Here is a 23,351-nt window from a genome sequence, read left to right on the forward strand (position 1 = left end):
AGTTTTGTGAAAAATGTTGCATATCCAACCCAAGAATTTTAGGGTATCAGTTTCACATCCCTCACATTTCAGGCCATATTGAGTCATAAATGATCGACATAAGTATCAAATCCACGAGCAGGATATTTTTAAAAACTATAGATAAGGAAGTAGTACCATAGTGTTGTCCATTGAATATCCTTGAACATTTTTGATAGAAGATGCATTTCCTGTAGATTGCCATAATTTAGGGAAGCTTAGAGATGTGCGGTGAAGAACTTGTATTTATATAGTACTTGATATGCTATAGACATCAAAAAGTATTTAATGATCAATGAGTTACTTTTGAAATGCTGCCCTTATTTAGGCAAACGGGAGTAGTAGTATGTAGTATATGGAAAGAAAACCTGTGTCTCTTGATTTCCAGGTGTTCACCTTTATTATGTTGGAGGAGAAGTGTATGCTGAATGCCTGAGCGACAGCAGTATTTTTGTACAAAGTAGAAACTGCAATTATCATCACGGCTTCCATCCAACGACTGTCTGCAAGATCCCCAGTGGATGCAGTTTGAAGATCTTCAACAATCAGGAGTTCGCCCAGCTTTTGGCCCAGTCAGTAAACCACGGCTTTGAAGCGGTTTATGAGCTTACGAAGATGTGCACCATACGCATGAGTTTTGTAAAGGTAATAGAATTTGCACAGAAATTGTCAAAAATAAAACTCTAAATTCTTGGCCCGTTTTCCTTTAGAAGTAAGGGAAGCTAGGTAAGTACGTGAGGGAGAAAAGAATAGAAGGATATATTGATGGGGTGAGATGAAGTAAATAGAGAGTGGGAGGAGGCTATTGTGGAGCATATTAACACTGCCATGGGGGTAGGGAAAGAGATATTCCACCTAATCTTCCGAAATTCTCTCTCCAGGCCTCCTGGATCACTAGATTCCTCCCCTTACAAAATCCCAGGACTTCCGTCAGTGTTCACAAACCCCTAGAATGTATTTCCTGAACCCAGAACCACCCCAATACTTCCAAACCTTGATATCACCCTTCCCAGTACTCCCTGACTGACATCCCCATCCCCTTCAAAATACTCCTAGCCTCTAAGCCGAACGGTCATTTTCAGTGCTGTAAAATTCTATGTAGTTTATATGTAGTTGAAAGTAGTTACAACATTTGAACAATGTTGCCCATTTAGTACTTGTTTTTTTCCTAGCAGATCTCCTGTCAGACAGGGATGTTATGCCGAGTAACATTACCTGAGGTACTGACTTATCTGTACTGGGGCAGTCTTGGGATCTGGGAGCACTAGGAAATGGGCCCCGGGTCCGGCAGTACTGGGAAGAGTTCTCTGGAGTCGGGGAGGAGGTTGGGAGGGAGGGAGGGGATTGTCAGACAGGGAGCATAGGAAAGGGTGATATCTAAGTTTAGGAGCATTGGGGTGGTTCTGGCAGGGAATACTGGGAATGCAGTCCAGGGGTTTGTGAAAACTGAGGAAGGTCCTGGGATTTTGATTGGGGAGGAATTCAGGAGGACTGGGGAGGGAATTTCGAAGGATTACGTGGAGCAGCATATATACCCGCCGTTGCCAAATTTCCACTTGTCAGCCTTTTCCCCAGACTTGTTGGCAGCCCTTTTTGCACCCTCGGGTATCATATAAAACCATGAAAGTTTACAGTATTGAAGGAGGCCATTGTCTGTGCTAGCTCTTTGGTAGAACAATTCAAAACTAGTCTCACTGTCCAACTCTCTTCCCCATAGTCTTCCTCTGCTTCAAATATTTTCCCTTAAAAGATGCAATGGTCTCTGCCTCAACCATTTCCTGTGGCAAGACATTCTCATCTCCATGTAAAGAAATTTGTCATAACCTCCATTCACTGTGACAATTTTAAATTAGTGACCCCTCATCACTGACTCCCTAACCAGAGGAAGTAACCTTTTGTAATTCACTCTATAAAAACCTTGCATAATTTCAAAAACTTCTATTAATTCTCCTTTTAGCCTTTGCTGCCCCAGTGTAAATAGTTCCTGTATCTCAAGTTACTCCCCAACTGTAGTTTCCCATCCTTGCCATCACCTTGGTGAATCCAAACAGTATGCTCTCTATGGCTTTAATGGTACACTCAATGTGGCCTAACCACTGTTTCCTAAAAAATTATCATTACTCTTATACTCTATGCCTCAATTTATAAAATCCAAAATGCTGTTAGCCTTTTTTATAGCTTTATGTACTTGCACTCTCACTTTCAGGGATTTATATACTTGAGCCCCTAAGTGTCTGTGTTCATCCACACACACCCTTAAGGATCTTGCAGTTCGTTGTATATTTCATTCCGGGATCCTTTTCCTAAAGTGTGTTACCTCACATTTAGAATCATAGAATCATAGAAGTTTACAACATGGAAACAGGCCCTTCGGCCCAACATGTCCATGTCGCCCAGTTTATACCACTAAGCTAGTCCCAATTGCCTGCACTTGGCCCATATCCCTCTATACCCATCTTACCCATGTAACTGTCCAAATGCTTTTTAAAAGACAAAATTGTACCCGCCTCTACTACTGCCTCTGGCAGCTCGTTCCAGACACTCACCACCCTTTGAGTGAAAAAATTGCCCCCCTAGACCCTTTTGTATCTCTCCCCTCTCACCTTAAATCTATGTCCCCTCGTTATAGACTCCCCTACCTTTGGGAAAAGATTTTGACTATCTACCTTATCTATGCCCCTCATTATTTTATAGACTTCTATAAGATCACCCCTTAACCTCCTACTCTCCAGGGAAAAAAGTCCCAGTCTATCCAACCTCTCCCTATAAGTCAAACCATCAAGTCCCGGTAGCATCCTAGTAAATCTTTTCTGCACTCTTTCTAGTTTATCCACATTAAATTGCACCTGCCGCTTGTCTGCCATTCTGCTAATCTGTCAATGTCCTCCTCACTGTTTGCTATACCTGCTAATTTTGTGTCAGCAACAAATTTTGAGATTGTTCCCTAAACCTGTTCAAATCATCTGTATATACGAGGAAAAATATTAAACCCAGCACTGATCATAGTGGTGCACCGCTTCCAACCCATCTCCAATCTGAGCAATCCTCCTTTGCCCTTTGTTTTCTGTCCATCAACTATCTTTCTATCTACGCTGCTAGATTTCCTCTTGTACCACATGCCTGATTCTTTTTCTAACAAGCCTCTTGTGAGACACCTTATCAGATGCCTTTTGAAATTCTTTATACTATACATCAGTTCCTTTATCCAATCAGTCACTTTTTGAAAAAAAACTCGTTTTGCCAACAACTGACGTCAGACTAACTGGCCTACAGTTACCCAGTTTATGCCTCTCCCTTTTTGAACAAAGTGTTACATTAGCTACTCTCCAGTCCAATGGCACAATTTGTGTATTTATGGAGGATTGAAACATTGTGGCCAGCACCTCTACTGGCTCCTGATTTCTAGGATGCATACGATCAAAGCCCAGTGACTTACCCACCTCAAGTTCTCCTAATTTGTTTTCAGGATCAATTCCTTTTCTACAGTTTCTGACAATTGTTCCATATCCTCTTCTAGTATACCTATGTTCTTGTTCCCGTCATTTGTAAACATCGATGCAAAATATTTATTTATTATCTCTACCATACCTTCCTCATCCTCAATTAAACTCCTTTCTTCCACCCAAGACCGCCTACTTCAATCTCTGCAACATCGCCCCTCTCCAACCCTGTCTCTGCTTATCTGCTGCTGAAACCTTCATCCATTCCTTTGTTACATCTGGACCTGGACTATTTCAATGCTCTCCTGGCTGGCCTTCCACCTTGCACCCTCCTTAAACTTGAGCTCATCCAAAACTCTGCTACCCATATCCTAACTTGCACCGAGTCCCCTTCACCCCTCATCCCAATGCTCGCTGACATACATTGGCTCCTGATCTGGCAGCGCCTCGATTTTAAAATTTTCATCCTTATTTTCAAATCTCTCCATGGCCTCGCCCCTACCTATCTCTGTAGTCTCCTACAGACCTCCGAGATCTCCACGCTCCTCCAATTCTGGCCTCTTGCGCATCCCCAATTTTCTTTGCCCCACCATTGGCAGCCATGCCTTCAGCTGCCTAGGCCCTAAGCTCTGGAATTCCCTCTGAAAACCTCTCTACTTCTCTCTCCTTTAAGACTCTCCTTAAAACCTACCTCTTTGACTAAGCTTTTGGTCACCTGTCCTAATACCTCCTTATGTGGCTCGGTGTCAAATTTTGCTTGATCGCTCCTGTGAAGTGCCTTGGGATATTTTACTATGTTAAAGGTGCTATATAAATGCAAGTTGTTGTATGGTCCTACTCTCTAACTGTTCTTTTACTTTTCATATGTTTGTAAAATTCCTTACTATTTCTTTTATTAGTTTTCTTAAATATTTCTTTTAGCCCTTCTAATCAATCTCCCTTTTCACCTCCCTGCTACATATTCTATATTTGTTATGATTATCTTCAGTATTGTTAGCCCTAATTTTAATCACGTGCTTCTCTAGTTTTAATCTCCATTTATCCACAGAACTTTATTCTTAGATCCACCCTGTTTTCATCTTGTAAGAATATATTTATTTTGTACTCTATGCATTTCATATTTGAAGATGTCCCATTGCTAATCTGTTCACTAACTTTTCTGCCCAGTTAATTTGAGCCTCATGCGTCTTACCTCGCTGAACTTTTCCTTTTTCCAATCGAGGACCTTTATTTTTGACTCTTCATTATCCTTTTCTGTTTTAATGCACCTAACTATGTATGGTCATTACTTTACAACTGATGAGAGTGGGAGAACACTTATTTGTTTATTTGATATCCCTTGCCCCTTCTACAACAGTTTTCTTGTCTCTCACTGCCTCATAGCCTCTTTCTCCCCTGATACTTTATTTCAGCTAAGTTTTTTGCTTCTGTTCTCTCACTCTGATCTCAAATCTAGACTCTTCCCACCACCACATCCCCCCCCCCCCACCCACCCTGCCGCCATATTAGTTTAATTCCTTCCCCACTGCTTTATTTATCCTCTCCGCAAGGACATGTACTGTTTCAGTTCAGGCAAAGGCTGTCTCTTTAATATCGCCTTCTCTTATTCTAGATCTCGCTCCAATGCTTCAGCAATGTGACCATTTCCCTCCTGCACCAGCTCTACAACCACACAATGACTACCTAATTTTACTATGCCGAACCTGTCCAGTGCAGGGCACAGGAAGCAATCTGGCAATTACCAACCTTAAGGTTCCAACATGGACCACAATTTTTGACTGCTCTCTTTCCCTTTTCAGAAGTTTTTCCACTTACTTTGTAATGCCCTTCACCCTGGTACCAGGGAGGCAATATACCATTTGGGACAACTCAGACACAACTGTAAAAAGGCTTTCTAACCCTGACGATAGAATCTTCTACTACTATCACTCTCCTATTTTTGTAGACTACCTACCTATCATCTCCCTGGCTAGTACCTTGATCCACAGTGTTGCTTGGGATCACTCTGCTCTGAGTCACTAGGTATTCCATTAACTCAGGAGTTCCCTGCACCTGAGTCCAGTCTCCCTCTGCTGCCCCTGCAGTTGGTCACACATTTCTTGCTACACTCAGTGTCCTGAACTGTCTCGCTTTGCTTGGGTGACCCAAGTCCTGGATCCAGAAATTCCATATCTTTTCTGATGCTGCAGAGTGTGGCCAATTGCTGCTCGAGCACAGAGATCATCTACTCCAGAGATTCAATTTCCCAACACTTACTGCAGATTTCTTGCGCCTGGATACCACGAGGATCCACAATGGTGCAAATATTACACTCCACACAGATCATGGGAATTCCCTGCGCTGCCTTCCCTCTGTGCGGAACTTAAAATGTAGGCAGTGTTAGCCTGAACTCCCACTGGTATCAAACCCCACTTACTCACTTTACACACATATAATTATAGAAAAAAATCTCTTGTCCAACTGACCAGTAATGCCTTATTCCCTCTAAGGCTGAATTCCTGCTGACCCTAAACTCCACACTACTGCACCTTTTCACATTCCATTGGCCTCTGTCCGCTCCACTGCTTTTTCCATTGTTGGCTCTTTCTGTCTTTACAATCCTGCCTTAAAGCACTAGAGTAATTTATGGATTGAAAATCATGGGCTGGGGTGCACATTTTCCAGATATTTGTTCCTTGCATGTACCAGGAGTGCAAAAGCCAAAAGTGGGTATGGTAGTGTCGTAGCTGTGGTACGAGGCAAGCGACCCACAGGTCATGAGTTCAAATATCACATGGCAAGTTATGAAATTGAATTCCATAAATCTGGTAATCTGTGGGCTGGTACTAGAAAAAAAAATGGCCATGGAAGCTGCTGAATTGCTTTAAAAATCCACTGGTTCACTAATATTATTCAGGGAAAAGAGCATGCCACCCTTACTCAGTCTGGCCTATATGTGTGTCCAGGCCCACATTAAATGGTTGATTCTTAATGTCCTTTGAAGTGGCCAAGTAAGCCACTCAGTTGTAAAAAGGCCCAAGGCCCTACACAAGGTCTACCACATCTAGGCAACCATGGATAGGCAATAAATGCAGCCTTGCCAGCAACTACCAAGCCCAAGAACATTTTTAAAAAATTAATCTTTAGTGCGCTATTAGGTTGCTGACCTGACTATGTTTAATAAATATAAATTTCCATAAACAAAAATTACCTCAAACACTCGTGCATTTATGCAGTTTCCAAGTTTATCTATACCGTCCCCACCCACATAAACGTCAAAGTTTAAAATGGGCAGTTGCTTATATTGACCAAAAAGTGATAACCTCTATCCAATTGCATTAATGTCAATTTCAAAGTTGCTGGTTATAGCGTCTTAAGTGCTCCATTTATTTCAGGCAGAAACCACTGTGTTTGCTAACATTCGCACCCAGTTAAGGTGCACTGAATGTAATAAAAGAGTCTTTTAATAAAGAATATACTTTCGAAAAAAGAAATTTTAATTTTCATCCCATTGAAATTATGGCCAATGTAATTTTAAACTAATGTGCATACACATTGCTCAAGGCATTAAAAGCGACTGATTTACTGGTGCATTACAAAACAGTGCTGGGTACTCTTGCAAAAACTCTGCAAAAGCTTGCATAAAACTAATGCACATAAATGTGTAAGCCTAGACTGATTCTGGTTGCTCAGGGATCTGTTCTCTTTTATGCCTCCCAAACTCTTATTGACTGTCGTCATTGCCCTCTTGTAAAGTACTGATTTTTTTTCCAAGGGAGGGTTGCAATAAAAAATGCAGCCTCTAGTATAGTAATAACTGAGTGAAGTAGCATTTTGCTTGTAGAAAAAATTATGATTCCAAATTTCTCTAAAATGGCATTCACCATTTTACTACTAATCAAACTGCTGGTTATTTGTGCCTGGAAAAAACTACTATTATATTTTACATCAGTTAATGTTATTTCTTTTATTTTTTGCCTGCCTACGGAGGTGGTAAAAGAGTTTAAAAGACTTTTTGGCAATTTTTTCAGTTAATAAGTGTAAGTCTAGACTGTGTCTGGCAATCATTGCTACTTGTGGAATGATTTTTAATTTTATTAAGGCCACTGCGTTATACCGGCCATCATGTATAGCAGGCAAATAGTGTTCGCACAAGTGAGTATATGGAGTTAGGTCACAGATCAGCCATGATCTCACTAAATGGCGGAACAGGCTCGAGGGGTTAAACGGACTACTCATGTTCCTATGTTCCAAATATATATCCTTATGTCCAAAATATGTTATTGAAAGATTTTTAACTAAATCTTCAATAGAAGTAGAGCCATGTGACTAAAAAAGAAATGCTTTCCTTACAAACAATCTTTTTTAACCTGCTCCAATCACTGGCGGTGTCGGACTCTGAGTACAAAAATAGCATTGGTTAATAAATTTAAATTTCAGACTTGACTGAAATAAACCTTCGGGGATTCAATCTCCAGTTTATTTCCAAACCTTTGGAAAACGTAAAGAAATTTTCAAATCCTCACTGAACGAGAGGACATACCCATCTACTTTTCAATTCATACTGATGCGTGTGTCGTATACTGGGAAACTGCAAAATGCACATGCTCCAAATGCACAAATATGGTTCAAAGTTCTTTCCAACTGTTAGAATTATCCAGTTGAAGCCGTATTTTTTTTTTGATTTTGTATAAACCTTTATTTTGTACATTAGAAATTTCAATTATTGAAAATTGCTGGGTATTCTGCGGCAAGTGATTCACCTCCTGACTCCCCAAAGCCTTTCCACCATCTACAAGGCACAAGTCAGGAGTGTGATGGAATACTCTCCACTTGCCTGGATGAGTGCAGCTCCAACAACACTCAAGAAGCTCGACACCATCCAGGACAAAGCAGCCGCTTGATTGGCACCCCATCCACCACCTTAAACATTCACTTCCTCCAACACCGACGCACCATGGCTGTACCATCTTCAAGATACACTGCAGCAACTCGCCAAGGCTTCTTCGACAGCACCTCCCAAACCCGCGACCTCTACCACTTAGAAGGGCAAGGGCAGTAGGCGCATGGGAACAACACCACCTGCACATTCCCCTCCAAGTCACACACCATCCCAACTTGGAAATATATCGCCGTTCCTTCATCGTCCCTGGGTCAAAATCTTGGAACTCCCTACCTAACAGCACTGTGGGAGAACCTTCATCACACGGACTGCAGCAGTTCAAGAAGGCGGCTCACCCCCACCTTCTCGATGGCAATTAGGGATGGGCAATAAATGCTGGCCTTGCCAGCGCGCCCACATCCCATGAATGAATAAAAAAAATCCAGTTGAAGCCCAGGCTTTTGAGACAAGCCAAGGCCATGAAGTAAAAACTTGAATGAAGGCATTAAAAGACTCAAAAGATAATTCAGATAATTTTAATCATGTTAATATGTAATTTTTTTTTGATTTTGTATAAACCTTTATTTTATATATTAGAAATTTCAATTATTGAAAAAACTGATCATAGAATCATAAAAAGTTACGGCAAAACAGGAGGCCATTTGGCCCATTGTGCCGGCTGAAAAAGATGAATGGAAATTTTTTTGAAAAGCATTTTTGTGTGATCACTTGATGAAGAAACTGATGGCAAAGGGGGTAATTTTAACCTAACCCACCCAGCGCATAACTGACAGGATTGGGTCTGCTGTCTGTTTTACACTCAGTCCAATTTTATTTTCCGTTGATTTCAGTGGAGAATAAAATAGGAGAGTGTAAATCAGGCGGCTGACTCGAACCCATAAGTTTCCCGCTGGACAGGTTAGGTTAATATTACCTCCAAAACGTTTAGGCTGCATATAGCAACACCACTATTCCTGGCCAGAATGGAGATGATTGGGTAATTCTCCCGTCAATCACGCCTGGAGACTGCACTGCTGTCGTGACTGGGATTGATTTTACGCATTAAATTTGTATACAACTATTCTCCACTCACTGCATTTTGCTGGAGAAATCGCCCTGCTTTTATCTGGAGACGTGCTGTGGTTTTGGCCACAAGTCCCGCCTGCCTCCAACTCATTGGCTGACACAGTCATGTCAATAAATACTCTGAAATGGTTTACCTACAGTCTTTCCATTATAAAATGTACATATATAATTTTCCCAAAATAAATGTTGACGCGAGTGCTGCAGGAAATGTGCATGACTGATGGGAAAACTTTAATATGTAGATGGTGTTGGGACTTCAAGATGGAATCTTTTTGAATTGTTTAAACTAAATGTAGATCACTCTCAATTGCAGTTTCTGCATTAAACATCTGATTGAAGAAAACTTGGTGAAATGAGGATCAGACCACTCCTTTCCTTTTTTGGAATCTGCTTTCAGTTCCCTCCTAGACTAATTTGGCTTGTTAAAATGGGCATTGTAGATCCAAGTCCTACTGGGTACGAATCCTTAGATTTAGTGTCTGACCATAAAGGTGACTGGTGCATTAAGAGACACTGTTCAGAAGTTGGGGCAAGCTAATGGTGCATTTTGGTGAGGAATTTTACTGTGCTTCTAACCTATAAAACTTGTTGGTGTCTTGAAGAAAATGTATTTTCCCTGTATTTATGATTTTTTTTAAATCATTGACTTCAATTGATTCCTGTGTTTCTTTGCTTTTTTAGGGTTGGGGAGCTGAGTATCATCGACAGGATGTAACAAGCACCCCTTGCTGGATAGAGATCCATCTACATGGTCCTCTGCAGTGGCTGGATAAAGTTCTCACCCAAATGGGTTCCCCACATAATCCTATCTCCTCTGTGTCATAACAGTGCTGTTATGCTACTTCATAGTGCTCATAAATCCTTGAGTGTTGAATTTCTGGAGTTTGTAATCACTTGAAGGACACACAAAATGGGTACATTCTGGACTGTCATGGATGGGAATCTGGAAGATACTTGACCTTTTGTGACCAATTGTTGGAGATATATGATCAGTCTTTTTAGTATACTGCTGTTCTTGTGAAAGTGTTCAGTTTACACTGTAGTATTCCATTTCTACCTAATCCGAAGAACTTGTATAGGTTATGATTTTAGAATACTGAGATGAAAGGTGACCAAGCGTAGATAATTCACTTGAATGTTACTGATAATGTGTGTTTAAGTACTAGTTTATGGTCAAAATATAGATGTAAAGTCATTTTTCCAAGATAGCACAAATGCTGCGTGGTTGGTATGCTGAAGTTAAAGGTATATTGCACAAACAGATGACTTACAAAGCCTCTACACATTAGGTCACTTGACATCTGAAGTACAAATGTGGAAGCGGACAAAATGAGCCCTGTGTGCAGCTCTGTCTTAACTTGAGTGCTGACATCAATTTTTTGTAATCAAACCGGAATAGTGTCAAGTTACAGCTCCATTCTCAGTGGATTTATAAGGTGTGTATGGATGTACATGTATGTTGAGATTTAAAATAGTTACATTTGTCCTCATTTTCAATTGGGTTGGGACTTTCAATCTGACATTAGAAGGAAGTAGGTAAGGGGGCAATGTGTCTTCTGTGCATTTGGTGAATTCAGTATTTTTAACTGTTGCATTTAATGTGTACTTTGTTCAATCTATGAAGCTACAGTGCTCTTACCAGTAGCTAAGCATTAGTTCTGAAATCGTTAATTGAACAACATTTTTAAAAACACCATTTTGGTAAGCAAAATTTGCAGCAAGTATATGCTGCACCAGCAGTTCTGGCTCTTTGTCACCTTTATGTGCTAATTTGTCTCTTTACAGAGTGGTGGTGAAATGGTTTCTATAAATCTTCTGAGTAACTGATTAGTGGCTACCAACAGGTTGAACATTTGTAGGATGACAGAACTAGATTCTTGTGCATTTATTCCAGCTTTATTGGTTTAAGTTTGCTGGATGTTTGCAATACATTGAATTTTTGTTTCCCAAGTGGTAATTCAGCTTGTTTTATATTTTTATTTGTTTGTAATAGTGCTCATTTCTTTTCTGCTGTTCTTGTATATGCACTTTTACACAAGACTTTTGCTGTTGTGCTGTGGAATTTGGAGCAACATTTATTCCGAGGGTAGTGAGTCTTCACTAGAAAACATATAATAAATCTGTTTCATCATGATTTTTAAAGTACATCTTTCCTTTGTTGACATTTTCCTAACAAATTTGAGAATTGCATCACAACAAAGTCTATATGGTAAAATATCCCTAAATTTTTATCTTTGGGAGACATTGAGGACACATTTATCCAACTAACCCTGATTTCAAAATCATTTGGTCCATTTGTTTAAATATTTTATCCAACTGGATCTTGGGTTTTCTATTTACTTTTTGTGGGGGAATAAAAAAAACACCTCAGGTTTTCCGAGACAACATTGTAGATCACCATCCTGTTCCCAGGCCTCTGTCAAAGATACTTTAACTACACATAGGAAAAATGAGAGGCCAGAGGGGGGAGAGCGCCATGATTTAAAAACAAAAAACATATTCATGGGATGGTTTTATTTAGATTCTTCACTGGTGCATGCAAATTTAGTTTATAATAGGAACATTTTTATTTGTTCTTGGTGAAATTTTATCATGGTGATATACACAAAATATCTACAATACACCATGTGACTTGCACTGCAAATGTTGCAACAGTTGAAAATTGGTTGTCATAATTTGAATGGTTTAGTTCTGATGAAATACAAACATGCTGCAAAAGAGTGAAAACATTTTAAAAGTTGGACAAAAACAGCAGGGGGTGCTGAAAAGAGGTGGTTGGAAACAAGTCCTTAAGAACTTTGAGTTCCATAACAAGTTATGGTATATCAAAGTCAAGAATACATGTTTTAGAAAGTTATTTTTGTATTTCTTCTTTCTCCACTTTTTGGCTTTTCCACAACCCATATAAATGGGAGGCAGTCAATTTAGCTGATCCAGTTCACTGAAATTTCCACGAATGCCATCAACGATAGAAGATTCCAACTTTAATATTATTGTAGTGTGGGATAACTGATGGATTAGATATCTTTCAGCATTCTTGCAAGCACAATATATGATGGCCTTTCCACTTGTGATTGTTACTCTTTTCTTCCTCCATCCCATAATGGAGAATGTAATTTGAAGTCCCTAGAAATCTATAGACCTGTGAGGAAGATAGCAAAAAAAATGTTTTACAGAATTGACATGTACAAAATAAACCTTTTTATTCAACAGAAAAATTGGGATATTCTTGGGTACTGTGTAGTGCTGTGATCAAATTGCATGAAATGTTTCAATAAAAAAATTTCTATAAATTATCCAAGGCCATTTCTTCATGTAACATTTTGGCTTCAAGAAGTAACCAATATTAGTGACATTAATTGATCTCCCGTGCTGTTCATGGACAAAAAGAAAAATTAAAATTTTTGTCCATTGTGTTTCTGTGTCTGCCTTTGTCTTCCACTCTCTTTCTCTCCCTGTATGGTTCTCAGACACTAAAAATAGAAAATCCTCGAGCCCAAATTTTCCAGATCTACACTAGCAGTGAAGTACCTCGCAGATCGAAAAATTGAAGGTAGCATGCCTGCAGTTTTCCAAATCACACTGGCAGTAGGTGACTTACCTCACTGTCAGTGCGGACTCAAGTTTACCCCAGAATATCTACACGTTAAATATTGTGTATGATGTGCACTTTCTGTGCCACACTTCGAGTCATGCTTTTTATGTCAATGTTTGGCATTGAAACTGCCTATGTAAAATAATGTAAGGAATCTTACAACACCAGGTTATAGTCCAACTGTTTTATTTGAAAATCACAAGCTTTCGGAGGCTTTCTCCTTCGTCAGGTGAGTGAGTGTGGGATTCCATGGAAGGTTACCGCATTTATAGTCAGAACAATACCTGGTGATTACAGATAATCTTTCCAACTGCCCGTTGTCAAGGCAATCAAAGTGTTCAGACAGAGTGATGTTACCTACAGGACCACCGAATACACAAACGGCCAGAACAAAAGATAGACAGACAGACAGAGAGAGAAACATCCGAAAGGAAGAGAAAGACAGAGAATGACCCGTTGTGTTAAAAACAGATAACTTTTTTTCCCTTGGGTTCATGTCACGCTACACGTAACCCCACCAGCGAAAAAAAGTTATCTGTTTTTAACACAACGGGTCATTCTCTGTGTTTCTCTTCCTTTCGGATGTTTCTCTCTCTGTCTGTCTTTTGTTCTGGCCGTCTGTGTATTCGGTGGTCCTGTAGGTAACATCACTCTGTCTGAACACTTTGATTGCCTTGACAACGGGCAGTTGGAAAGATTATCTGTAATCACCAGGTATTGTTCTCTGACTATAAATGCGGTAACCTTCCATGGAATCCCACACTCGCTCACCTGACAAAGGAGAAAGCCTCCGAAAGCTTGTGATTTTCAAATACAACACCAGGTTATAGTCCAACTGTTTTAAGATTCCTTACATTTGTCAACCCCAGTCCATCACCGGCATCTCCACATTATGTAAAATAATGATAAATCCTATCTAGTTCAGTGCAGTACTGAGGGAGTGCTACACTGTCGGTCGGATGTGCTGTCTTTCAGACGAGATGTTAAACCGAGGCCCTGTTTGTGCGCTCAGATTGTAGTAAATGATCCAATGGCATTATTCGAAGAGGAGCAGGGAAATTTTCCTGGTGTCCTGACCAATATTTATCCCTCAACCAATGTAACTAAAATAAGATGTCTGGTGATTTATCGCGTTTGTGGGATCTTGCTGTGCACAAATTGACTGGACAATTTGACTTGTGGATTCCAAAATCAGTAACAAGTTAGTTGTCAATGATTTCTGGCAGAGGCTCACATCAATACACAGGAAATGTAGCAAAATTTGCTAATTCTTAACAGAGGGGAAAATGAATTCTGAGTTTGGACAGCAGATGCAATTTTCTTAATATACATGTTCTGAGGTTTGTTGAAGATGCATTTGAAATTGAGTTGGCCTGTTAAATAAAATTCCTTGAATTGAATATATATGGAGTGCAGTGTAAAATTTTACCGATAAGATTCGTATGTAAACAGAAGTCATTCTTGGACACAGTTAGTATATAGCCCACAGTCTATTTGCTTGGCTTTGATACAGTTCAGAAATAGAGGTTGCTAATTCGCCTCAAGTTATGGTTGAAAAATTGAGCAAAATAGTAAAACCTCACACATGGTAGTCATGTAGGCAAAGCTCAGATAATCAAATAGAACAAGCTGCTAAAGTGCTCCCTCTGTATAGTCCTCTATGCTAGTGTATAGTGTAGGATCAGATATATTTCCTCAAAGGGAAAAACTTTTCATCCAGACACACTCAACATTTCTGCTTTGGTATCAATGCTGGCTTGCATCAAGACTAAATGATGACATCAGGCTCCACACCAGCCCAGGCAGGCTCCATCTGATCATTAGCAGAAAAATACATTTTGGAAAGGCACTAACGGTTTGGGCAATACAGGGAACTTGGGTATCCAGTACAAAATAACTGATAATGGGGAAATCAAGACCACATAATGCAATATGAGAGCCATGCCAAATTGCTCCAATCTTAAATTTTTTTGAGATTGATATTAACCTTGTATAAGGCAAATTAATGAATTACTCCCCCACATGAAAGAGCTGTCTAATCTACACTGTGCAGTATGTTATAAAGAGTGAACCTGATATCTTCCTCTGGAAAATATACCAAATGTATAGAATTCACTGGCAATTTTATGTAGCTGCTATCCAGTGGCGATAGTAAATTTGGATGGAGAATGGCTATGGGTGTCCAGAAAACTAATATTTGACTCTTAACTCCTGCTTAGAATTTGGTTGTGAACAAACTGACATTGAACAATTTGAATTATGATTTCTTTTGACCTTAAAAGGAAAGTCTAGGCAGAATTATTTTTGTTCAAAGTAATCCCCCATTTTATGTAGAAAAGTATGTTTAACAAAATCTGGTTTAATGTGTACCCCCTGGCCTGGTAGCCTGGAGACTTGTGGCACCTTAAAGGGAAAGTCTAGACAGGAGACTGAGGGGTGACCCAATAGAGGTCTTTAAGAATTTGAAAGTGATAGGGTAGATGTAGAGAAGAGTTGCAACCCTGTTTTCAGTGGAACTGTTCTGAGATGAGCAACAGGGGATGGAACAGCCTGGTTAGGGAAACCCAATTTAAATCTTTGTGTAAGCTATAAAAGTTTTTTCTTCAATTTTCTGCCTCCTCTTCCATCTGAAAATGTTGGCTTGGAACCATAGTCCAAGTAATAAGGGCACTGATACCCACCAGTGTCTCACCCAGGTGCCTGTTCTAAAGGCTACTTGACTGCAGGCGCATCTCAACAGAGCCTACTCCTGTCTTTGCTCAATGTCTAGGGAATATCATCCTGACATTCTGTTAAAAGTAGAGAAAACTAAATATTTTCTGTATGAGTACAGTATTTTCCCCCTGTTTCGTAGTATTTCCTTTTTTAAAAAAAAACAGCAATTCACCTTTCAAGGAATTCTGTTACTTTTTTTTACAACAGTTACAGACTATATGTTTTAAAAATGGTAAGCAGTCTCAACATTCTAATAGTATTACACATATTGATGGTGCTACAAGTATAATGTTAGGTCATCCTCTTCCCTGTCCCAATCCTCTTCCTCCCCTTTGCCCCTTCTCCATCCTCTTCACCCTCCTCTTCATTTTTCCCTCTCCCCTTTGCCCCTTCTTTAATCTCAACAGTGCGGGACTCAGAGTTCTGGATGTAAACTGAATTGTTGCCTTGATTTTTTTTTTGACAGAACACAAATGCCAATGCAAAATGAGGAAACGCTGAAAAGTAACCCTCAACACATTCCCTCCACCACAAAGCAGAACACGGGATACCCCTTACACAGAAAAAATCGCTGTCATCCAACATTTGATAGTGACGGACAGCGAGCACGCGAAACAATCAGAATCTTCGGACGCTACCCCCCGCCCCCCCACAACAGTGATCATAGATTGTGCAACTTCCTCCTCCCCCTCCCCCCCCCCCCCCCCCCAAAAAGAGATTGTGGCAATTTCCCTCTTGTCATTAAGTGTATAACACGTCCAAATCCTACAACGGAGCAGAGTCTGTGGGTGCACCCGACTGAGCAGAAATTGTGGCAATACTCCAAACCTCACTCATGAGAGATAAGGGCAAACCCTACATTCAGCTATGATTGATGTAACCTCCCCACCCACACTGAGCAGATCAGGGCAAGCCCCACTCCACCCCAGCAGAGATCAATGCAACCTCCCTATCCAAAAGTGAGGTAAGATCAAGGCAACACTCCACCTAGGGTTGCCAACTCTGGTTGGATGTAAGCCATTTCCTCTGGTGGGGTTTCTCTGAACTGGAACGAGACCAGAATCCTAGCGGAAAGGATAAATAAGGCTGTGAATAGGACTTTAAACTAGTAAGAAGGAAGCTAGTACGATGGAGGAACATAAGAAATAGGAGCAGAAGTAGGCCATACGGCCCCTCTAGCCGTTCAGTGAGATCATAGCTGATCTACTTCAACTCCACTTTCCCACCATATCCCTTGATTCCCTTCGTGTCCAAAAATCTGTCAATATCAATCTTGAATATACTCAACGACTGAGCATCCACAGCCCTCTGCGGTAGGGAATTCCAAAGATTCACAACCCTCTGAAGACATTTTTCCTCATCTTGGTCCTAAATGGCTGAACCCTTATCTTGAGACTGACTCCTAGTTCTATACTGTCCAGCCATGGGAAACACAGTGGGAAGGACAATGGCAGCAGGCACATGGGAACAACACCACCTACACGTTCCCCTCCAAGTCACACACCATTCCGACTTGGAAATATTTTGCCGTTCCTTCATCGTCGCTGGGTCAAAATCCTGGAACTCCCTACCTAACAGCACTGTGGGAGGACCTTCACTGCACGGACTGTAGCGGTTCAAGAAGGCGGCTCATCGCCGCCTTCTCAATGGTAATTAGGGATGGGCAATAAATGCTGGCCTTGCCAACGATGCCCACATCCGATGAACGAATAAAAAAAAACAGCTTAGCATCTACCCTGTCAAGCCCACTAAGAATTTTATTTGTTTCAATAAGATGACCTCTCATTCTTCTAAGCTCCAGAGAAAATAGCCCCATTCTATTCAATCTCTCCTCATAGGACAACCCTCTCATCCCAGGAATCAGTCTGGTGAGCCTTCGTTGCATCCCCTCTAAGGCAAATATATCCTTCCTTAGGTAAGCAGACCAAAACTATACACTGTACTCCAGGTGTGGTCTCACCAGAGCCCTATATAATTGCAGCACGACCTCCTTACTCTTATACTCCAACATACTTGCAATAAAGGCTAACATACTATTTGCATTCCTAATTGCTTGCTGTACTTGCACGTTAACGCTCTGTGATTCGTGTACGAGGACACCCAAATCCCTCTGAATACCAACATTTCTTAGTCTCTCACCTTTTAAAAAATATTCTGCTTTTCTATTCCTACCAAAGTGGATAATTTCACATTTCCCCACATTATACTCCATCTGCCAACTTCTTGCCCACTCACTCAACCTGTCTACATCCCTTTGTAGCCTCTTTGTGTCCTCCTCACAGCTTACTTTCCCACCTAGCTTTGTATCATCAGCAAACTTAGAAACATTACACTCAGACTCCTCATCTAAGTCATTGGTATATATTGTAAATAGCTGAGGCCCAAGCATTGATCCTTGCGGCAACCCACTAGTTAAAACCTACCGACCCGAAAATGACCAGTTTATTCCTACTCTCTGTTTTCTGTCCTCAATCAATGCTAATGTATTATCTCCAACCCCATGAGCCCTTACCTTGTGTAACAACCTTTTGTGTGGCACTTTATCAAATGCCTTTTGAAAATCCAAATATACTATATCCACTGGTTCCCCCTTATCTACCCTGCTAGTTACATTCTCAAAAAACTCTAATCGATTTGTCAAACACGATTTCCCTTTCATAAATCAGTGTTGACTCTGCCTAATCATATCATGATTCTCTAAGTGCCCTGGTACAACATCCTTAATAATAGATTCTAGCATTTTCCCTACTACTGATGCCAGGTTAACTGGCCTATAGTTCCCTGTTTTATCTCTTCCCTCCTTTCATGAATAACGGGGTTACATTTGTTATCTTCCAATCCATGGGGACCATTCTGGACTCTAGGGAATTCTGGAAGATCAAAACCAATGCATCCACTATCTCTGCAGCCACCTCTTTTAAAACACTAGGGTGTAGGCCATCAGGTCCAGGGGATTTGTCAGCTTTTAGTCCCATTAATTTTTCCAATACTTTTTGTTTACTATTCTTAATTACTTTAAGTTCCTCACGTTAGACCCTTGGTTTCCCCACTATTTCCGGTAGGTTTTTTGTGTCTTCTACTGTGAAGACAGAAACAAAATATTTGTTTATCGTCTCTGCCATTTCCTTATTCCCCATTATAATTTCTCTTGTCTCTGCCTCTAAGGGACCCACATTTACTTTCGCTAATCTCTTCCTTTTTATATACTTGTAGAAACTCTTACAATCTGTTTTTATATTTCTTGCTAGGTTACTCTCGTTCAATTTTCTCCCTCTATCAATTTCTTGGCCATCCTTTGCTGAATTCTAAAACCCTCCCAATCCTCAAGCTTACTACTTTTGGCAACATTGTAAGCCTCTTCTTTTGATCTAATACTATCCTTAACTTCTCAAGTTAGCCACAGTTGGATCACTTTTCCTGTGGAGTTTTTATTCCTCAAGGGAATGTATATTTGTTGAGAATTGTGAATTATTTCTTTAAATGTTCGCCATTGCTTATCTACCGCTATGTCTTTTAATCTAATTTCCCAATCTACCTTAGCCAACTCATGGAAATAACACAGGCATGAAGATAAAAGAAATAGGAGATGAGAGGCAAGGTCTGGGAAGATACATGTTAGCAGAAATAACATAGGCCTGAAGATAAAAGAAATGGGAGATGATAGGAAAGGTCAGACCAAGGTAAGGAATAAGGATAACATAAATGATCTGGGAACAGATACAGTTATAGAACATAAATATAAAATGATGATTAAAAATAAAGTGAGAGGAACAGTTAATATAAACAAATTAAATTGCCTGTACAGCAATGTGCACAGCATCCAAAACAAAACGGGGGAACTGGAGGCAATAATTCGTACCGAGGAGCCAAGTGTAGTAGGGATAACTGAAATATAGCTACATAAAGAACAGGACTTTCAGTTAAATATTGCAGGATATAATGCATTTAGAAAGGATAGAGAAGGAAGAAGGGGGAATGATGGCTGTACTAATTAGAGATAACATAATGGCAGTAGAAAAAGGGACATAACTAACATTAAGATAGAAACATAATCCATATGGATTGAGATAAAGAGTGAGACGGGATCGATCATGCTAATAGGGGTATTCTACAGACCACCTAATAGTGGAACAGAAGAAGAGGAAGAAATATGTAAGCAAACCTATGAAATGAGTAAAGACATTGAATAATTATCATGGAGATTTCAGCTACCCCCAAATGAACCGGAAAGAAGAGAAGGGGAAAGGGGAATGCAGTTTTTACAGTGTTTTCAGGACTCCTTTCTTATTTAGTAGTTAAAACGCCCAACCAGAAAGGAATCACTGCTGGATCTAGTAATGGGAAATAAACCAGAGCAGATAAGAGAAGTAAGCGTAGGGGAACATCTAGGCAATAGTGATCATAACATCACATTTAAAATAATGATTGAGAAAGATGTACTTGTAACAAAAACAGAAATAACAGTTTGGAAAAAAGCTAACTTTGAGGGGATGAGAACGGAACTAGGGAAGATAAACTGGAAAAAAAATTTGACAGGCAAATTGATAGAACGTCATTGGGTAACATTTAAGAGGTGATCAATAGAGTTCAGGAAAAATAAGAACAAACTAGCCAATAATGAAACACTATGGATGAATAAAGAGATAAGGGTAAAATTGAAACTAAAGAAAAAGGCATACTCGAAGTACATAAACAATAAAGGACAAGATGACAAAAGGGAATACAAAGAGGTTATGAAGTAAGTCAAAAAAAATTAGGAAAGTAAAGAGGAACTACAAAATTAAATTATCAAGGAATATAAAAAGAAATAGTAATATATTCTACAGACACATAAATAATAAAATAAGGGTAGCGCCATTAAGGAATACACAAGATAAACTCACAGGTAATGACAGTGAAATGGCAGAAATATTGAATAGTTACTTTGCCTCAGTGTTTACCATAAGAACATAAGAAATAGGGGCAGGAGTAGGCCATACGGTCCCTCAAGCATGCTCCGCCATTCAATAAGGTCATAACTGATCTTTGACCTCAACTCCAACTACCCGCCTGATACCCATAGCCCTTGATTCCCTTAGAGTCCAAAAATCTATCAATCTCAACCTTGAATATACTCAGTGACTTAGCATCCACAGCCCTCTGAGGTAGAGAATTCCAAAGATTCACAACCCTCACAATGAAGAAATTTGTCCTCATCTTAGTCCTAAATGGCTGACCCTTTATCCTCAGACTATACCCGTTAGTTCTGGACTCCAGCCAGGGGAAACAGCTTCTCAGCAACTACCCTGCCTACCCTCTCAGAATCTTTTATATTTCAATGAGATCACTTCTCATTCTTCTAAACTCCAGAGAGTATAGGCCCATTCTACTCAATCTCTCCTCATAGGACAACCCTCTCATCCCAGGAATCAATCTAGTGAACCTTCGTTGCGCTGCCTCTAAGGCAAGTATATCCTTCCTTAGGTAAGGAGACCAAAACTGTACACAGTACTCTAGGTGTGGTCTCACCAAAGCCCTGTACAATTGTAACAAGACTTCCTTACTCTTGTACTCCAACCCACTTGCAATAAAGGCTAACCTACCATTTGCCTTCCTTATTGCTTGCTGTACCTGTATGTTAACTTCCTGTGTTTTGTGTACAAGGACACCCAAGTCCCTCTGGACACCAACATTTAATAGTTTCTCACCATTTAAAAAATATTCTGTTTTTCTATTCTTCCTACCAAAGTGAATAACCTCACATTTACTCACATTATACTTCATCTGCCACATTCTTGCCCAATCACTTAACCTGTCTATATCCCTTTGCAGACTCTTTGTGTCCTCCTCACAGCTTACTTTCCCATCTAGCTTTGTATCGTCAGCAAACCTGGATACATTACACTCGGTCCCTTCATCTAAGTCATTAATATAGATTGTAGATAGCTGAGGCCCCAGCACTGATCCTTGCGGCACCCCACTAGTTACACCTTGCCAACCTGAAAATGACCCGTTTATTCCTACTCTCTGTTTTCTGTCCATTAACCAATCCTCGATCCATACAAATATATTACCCCCATCCCCATGAGCCCTTGTGTAACAACCTTTTGTGTGGCACCTTATCAAATGCCTTTTGAAAATCCAAATATACTACAACCACTGGTTCCCCTTTATCTTCCCTGCTAGTTATATCCTTAAAAAACTCATAGATTTGTCAAATACGATTTCCTTTTCATAAAGCCACATTGACGCTGCCTAATCATATTATGATGTTCCAAGTGCCCTGTTACCACTTCCTTAATAATGGATTCCAGCATTTCCCCAATGACTGATGTCAGGCTAACTGGTCTGTAGTTCCCTGTTTTCTCTCTCCCTCCTTTCTTAAATAGCAGGCTTACATTTGCTACCTTCCAATTCACTGGAACCGTTCCAGAATCTAGGGAATTTTGGAAGATCTCAACCAATGCATCTACTATCTCTGCAGCCACCTCTTTTAGAACCCTAGGATGTAGGTCATCAGGTCCAGGGCATTTGTCGGCTTTTAGTCCCATCAATTTTCTTTACTAATATTAATTACTTTAAGTTCCTCACTCTCATTAGACCCTCACTATTTCTGATAAGTTTTTTGTGTCTTCTACTGTGAAGACAGATACAAAATATTTGTTTAACGTCTCTGCCATTTCCTTAATCTCCATTATAATTTCCCCTGTCTCTGCCTCTAAGGGACCCACGTTTACTTTCGCTACTCTCTTCCTTTTTACATACTTGTAGAAACTTTTGCTTTTATATTTCTTGCTAGTTTACTTTCATATTCTATTCTCTCCCTAATTATCAATTTTTCGTTCAACCTTTGCTGGTTTCTAAAACTCCTAATCCTCAGGCTTACTACTCTTCTTGGCAACATTATAAGCCTCTTCTTTTAATCTAATACTATCCTTAATTTCTTTAGTTAGCCATGGATGGATCACTTTTCCCGTGGAGCTTTTATTTCTCAATGGAATGTATATTTGTTGAGAATTATGTAATATTTCTTTAAATGTTCGCCATTGCTTATCTACTGTCATACCTTTTAATCTAATTTCCCAATCAACCTTAGCTAACTCGCCCCTCATACCTATGTAATTGGCTTTGTTTATATATAAGACACTAGTTTCGGACTTGAGTTCGTCACGCTCAAACTCAATATGAAATTCTATCATATTATGATCATTCTTCCCCAGAGGATCCCTTACTATGAGATTACTAATTAACCCTGTCTCATAACAAAAGACAAGATCAAAATAGCCTGTTCCCTGGCTGGTTCCACAATGTTCTAGAAACTGTGTCAAATGCATTCCATGAACTCGTCCTCCAAACTACTTTTGTCAATTTGATTTGCCCAGTCTATATGAAGATTAAAGTCCCCCATGATTATTGCATTACCTTTGTTACAAGCTCCTCTTATTTCTTGATTAATACTCTGTCCAACAGTATAGCTATGGATAGGGGGCCTGTAGACTACCCCCACCAGTGTTTTCTGTCCCTTGTTATTTCTTATCTCCACCCGTACTGATTCTATTTCCTGATCTTCCGAGCCAAGATCCTTTCTCACTACGTCTTTATTATCAGGGCTACCCCCCTCCCCCCACCACCACCTTTTCTAATTTGTCTGTCTCTT

General features: G+C 40.0%; 1 protein-coding gene across 1 annotated transcript in view; it reads left to right on the top strand.

The window, feature by feature from the left end:
* Window positions 1–12,701, top strand: part of smad1 (SMAD family member 1) — a 97,925-nt gene extending 85,224 nt beyond the window's left edge. Inside the window, exons 6-7 of the mRNA XM_067992315.1 lie at window positions 407–663; window positions 10,087–12,701. Coding sequence (XP_067848416.1) covers window positions 407–663; window positions 10,087–10,230 — 401 coding nt within the window. The 3' untranslated portion in view covers window positions 10,231–12,701. The remainder of the gene's footprint in view (window positions 1–406; window positions 664–10,086) is intronic.
* Window positions 12,702–23,351: the final 10,650 nt, after the last annotated feature.

Source organism: Heptranchias perlo, chromosome 1, assembly GCF_035084215.1.
Source record: "Heptranchias perlo isolate sHepPer1 chromosome 1, sHepPer1.hap1, whole genome shotgun sequence".
Classification (NCBI taxonomy): domain Eukaryota; kingdom Metazoa; phylum Chordata; class Chondrichthyes; order Hexanchiformes; family Hexanchidae; genus Heptranchias; species Heptranchias perlo.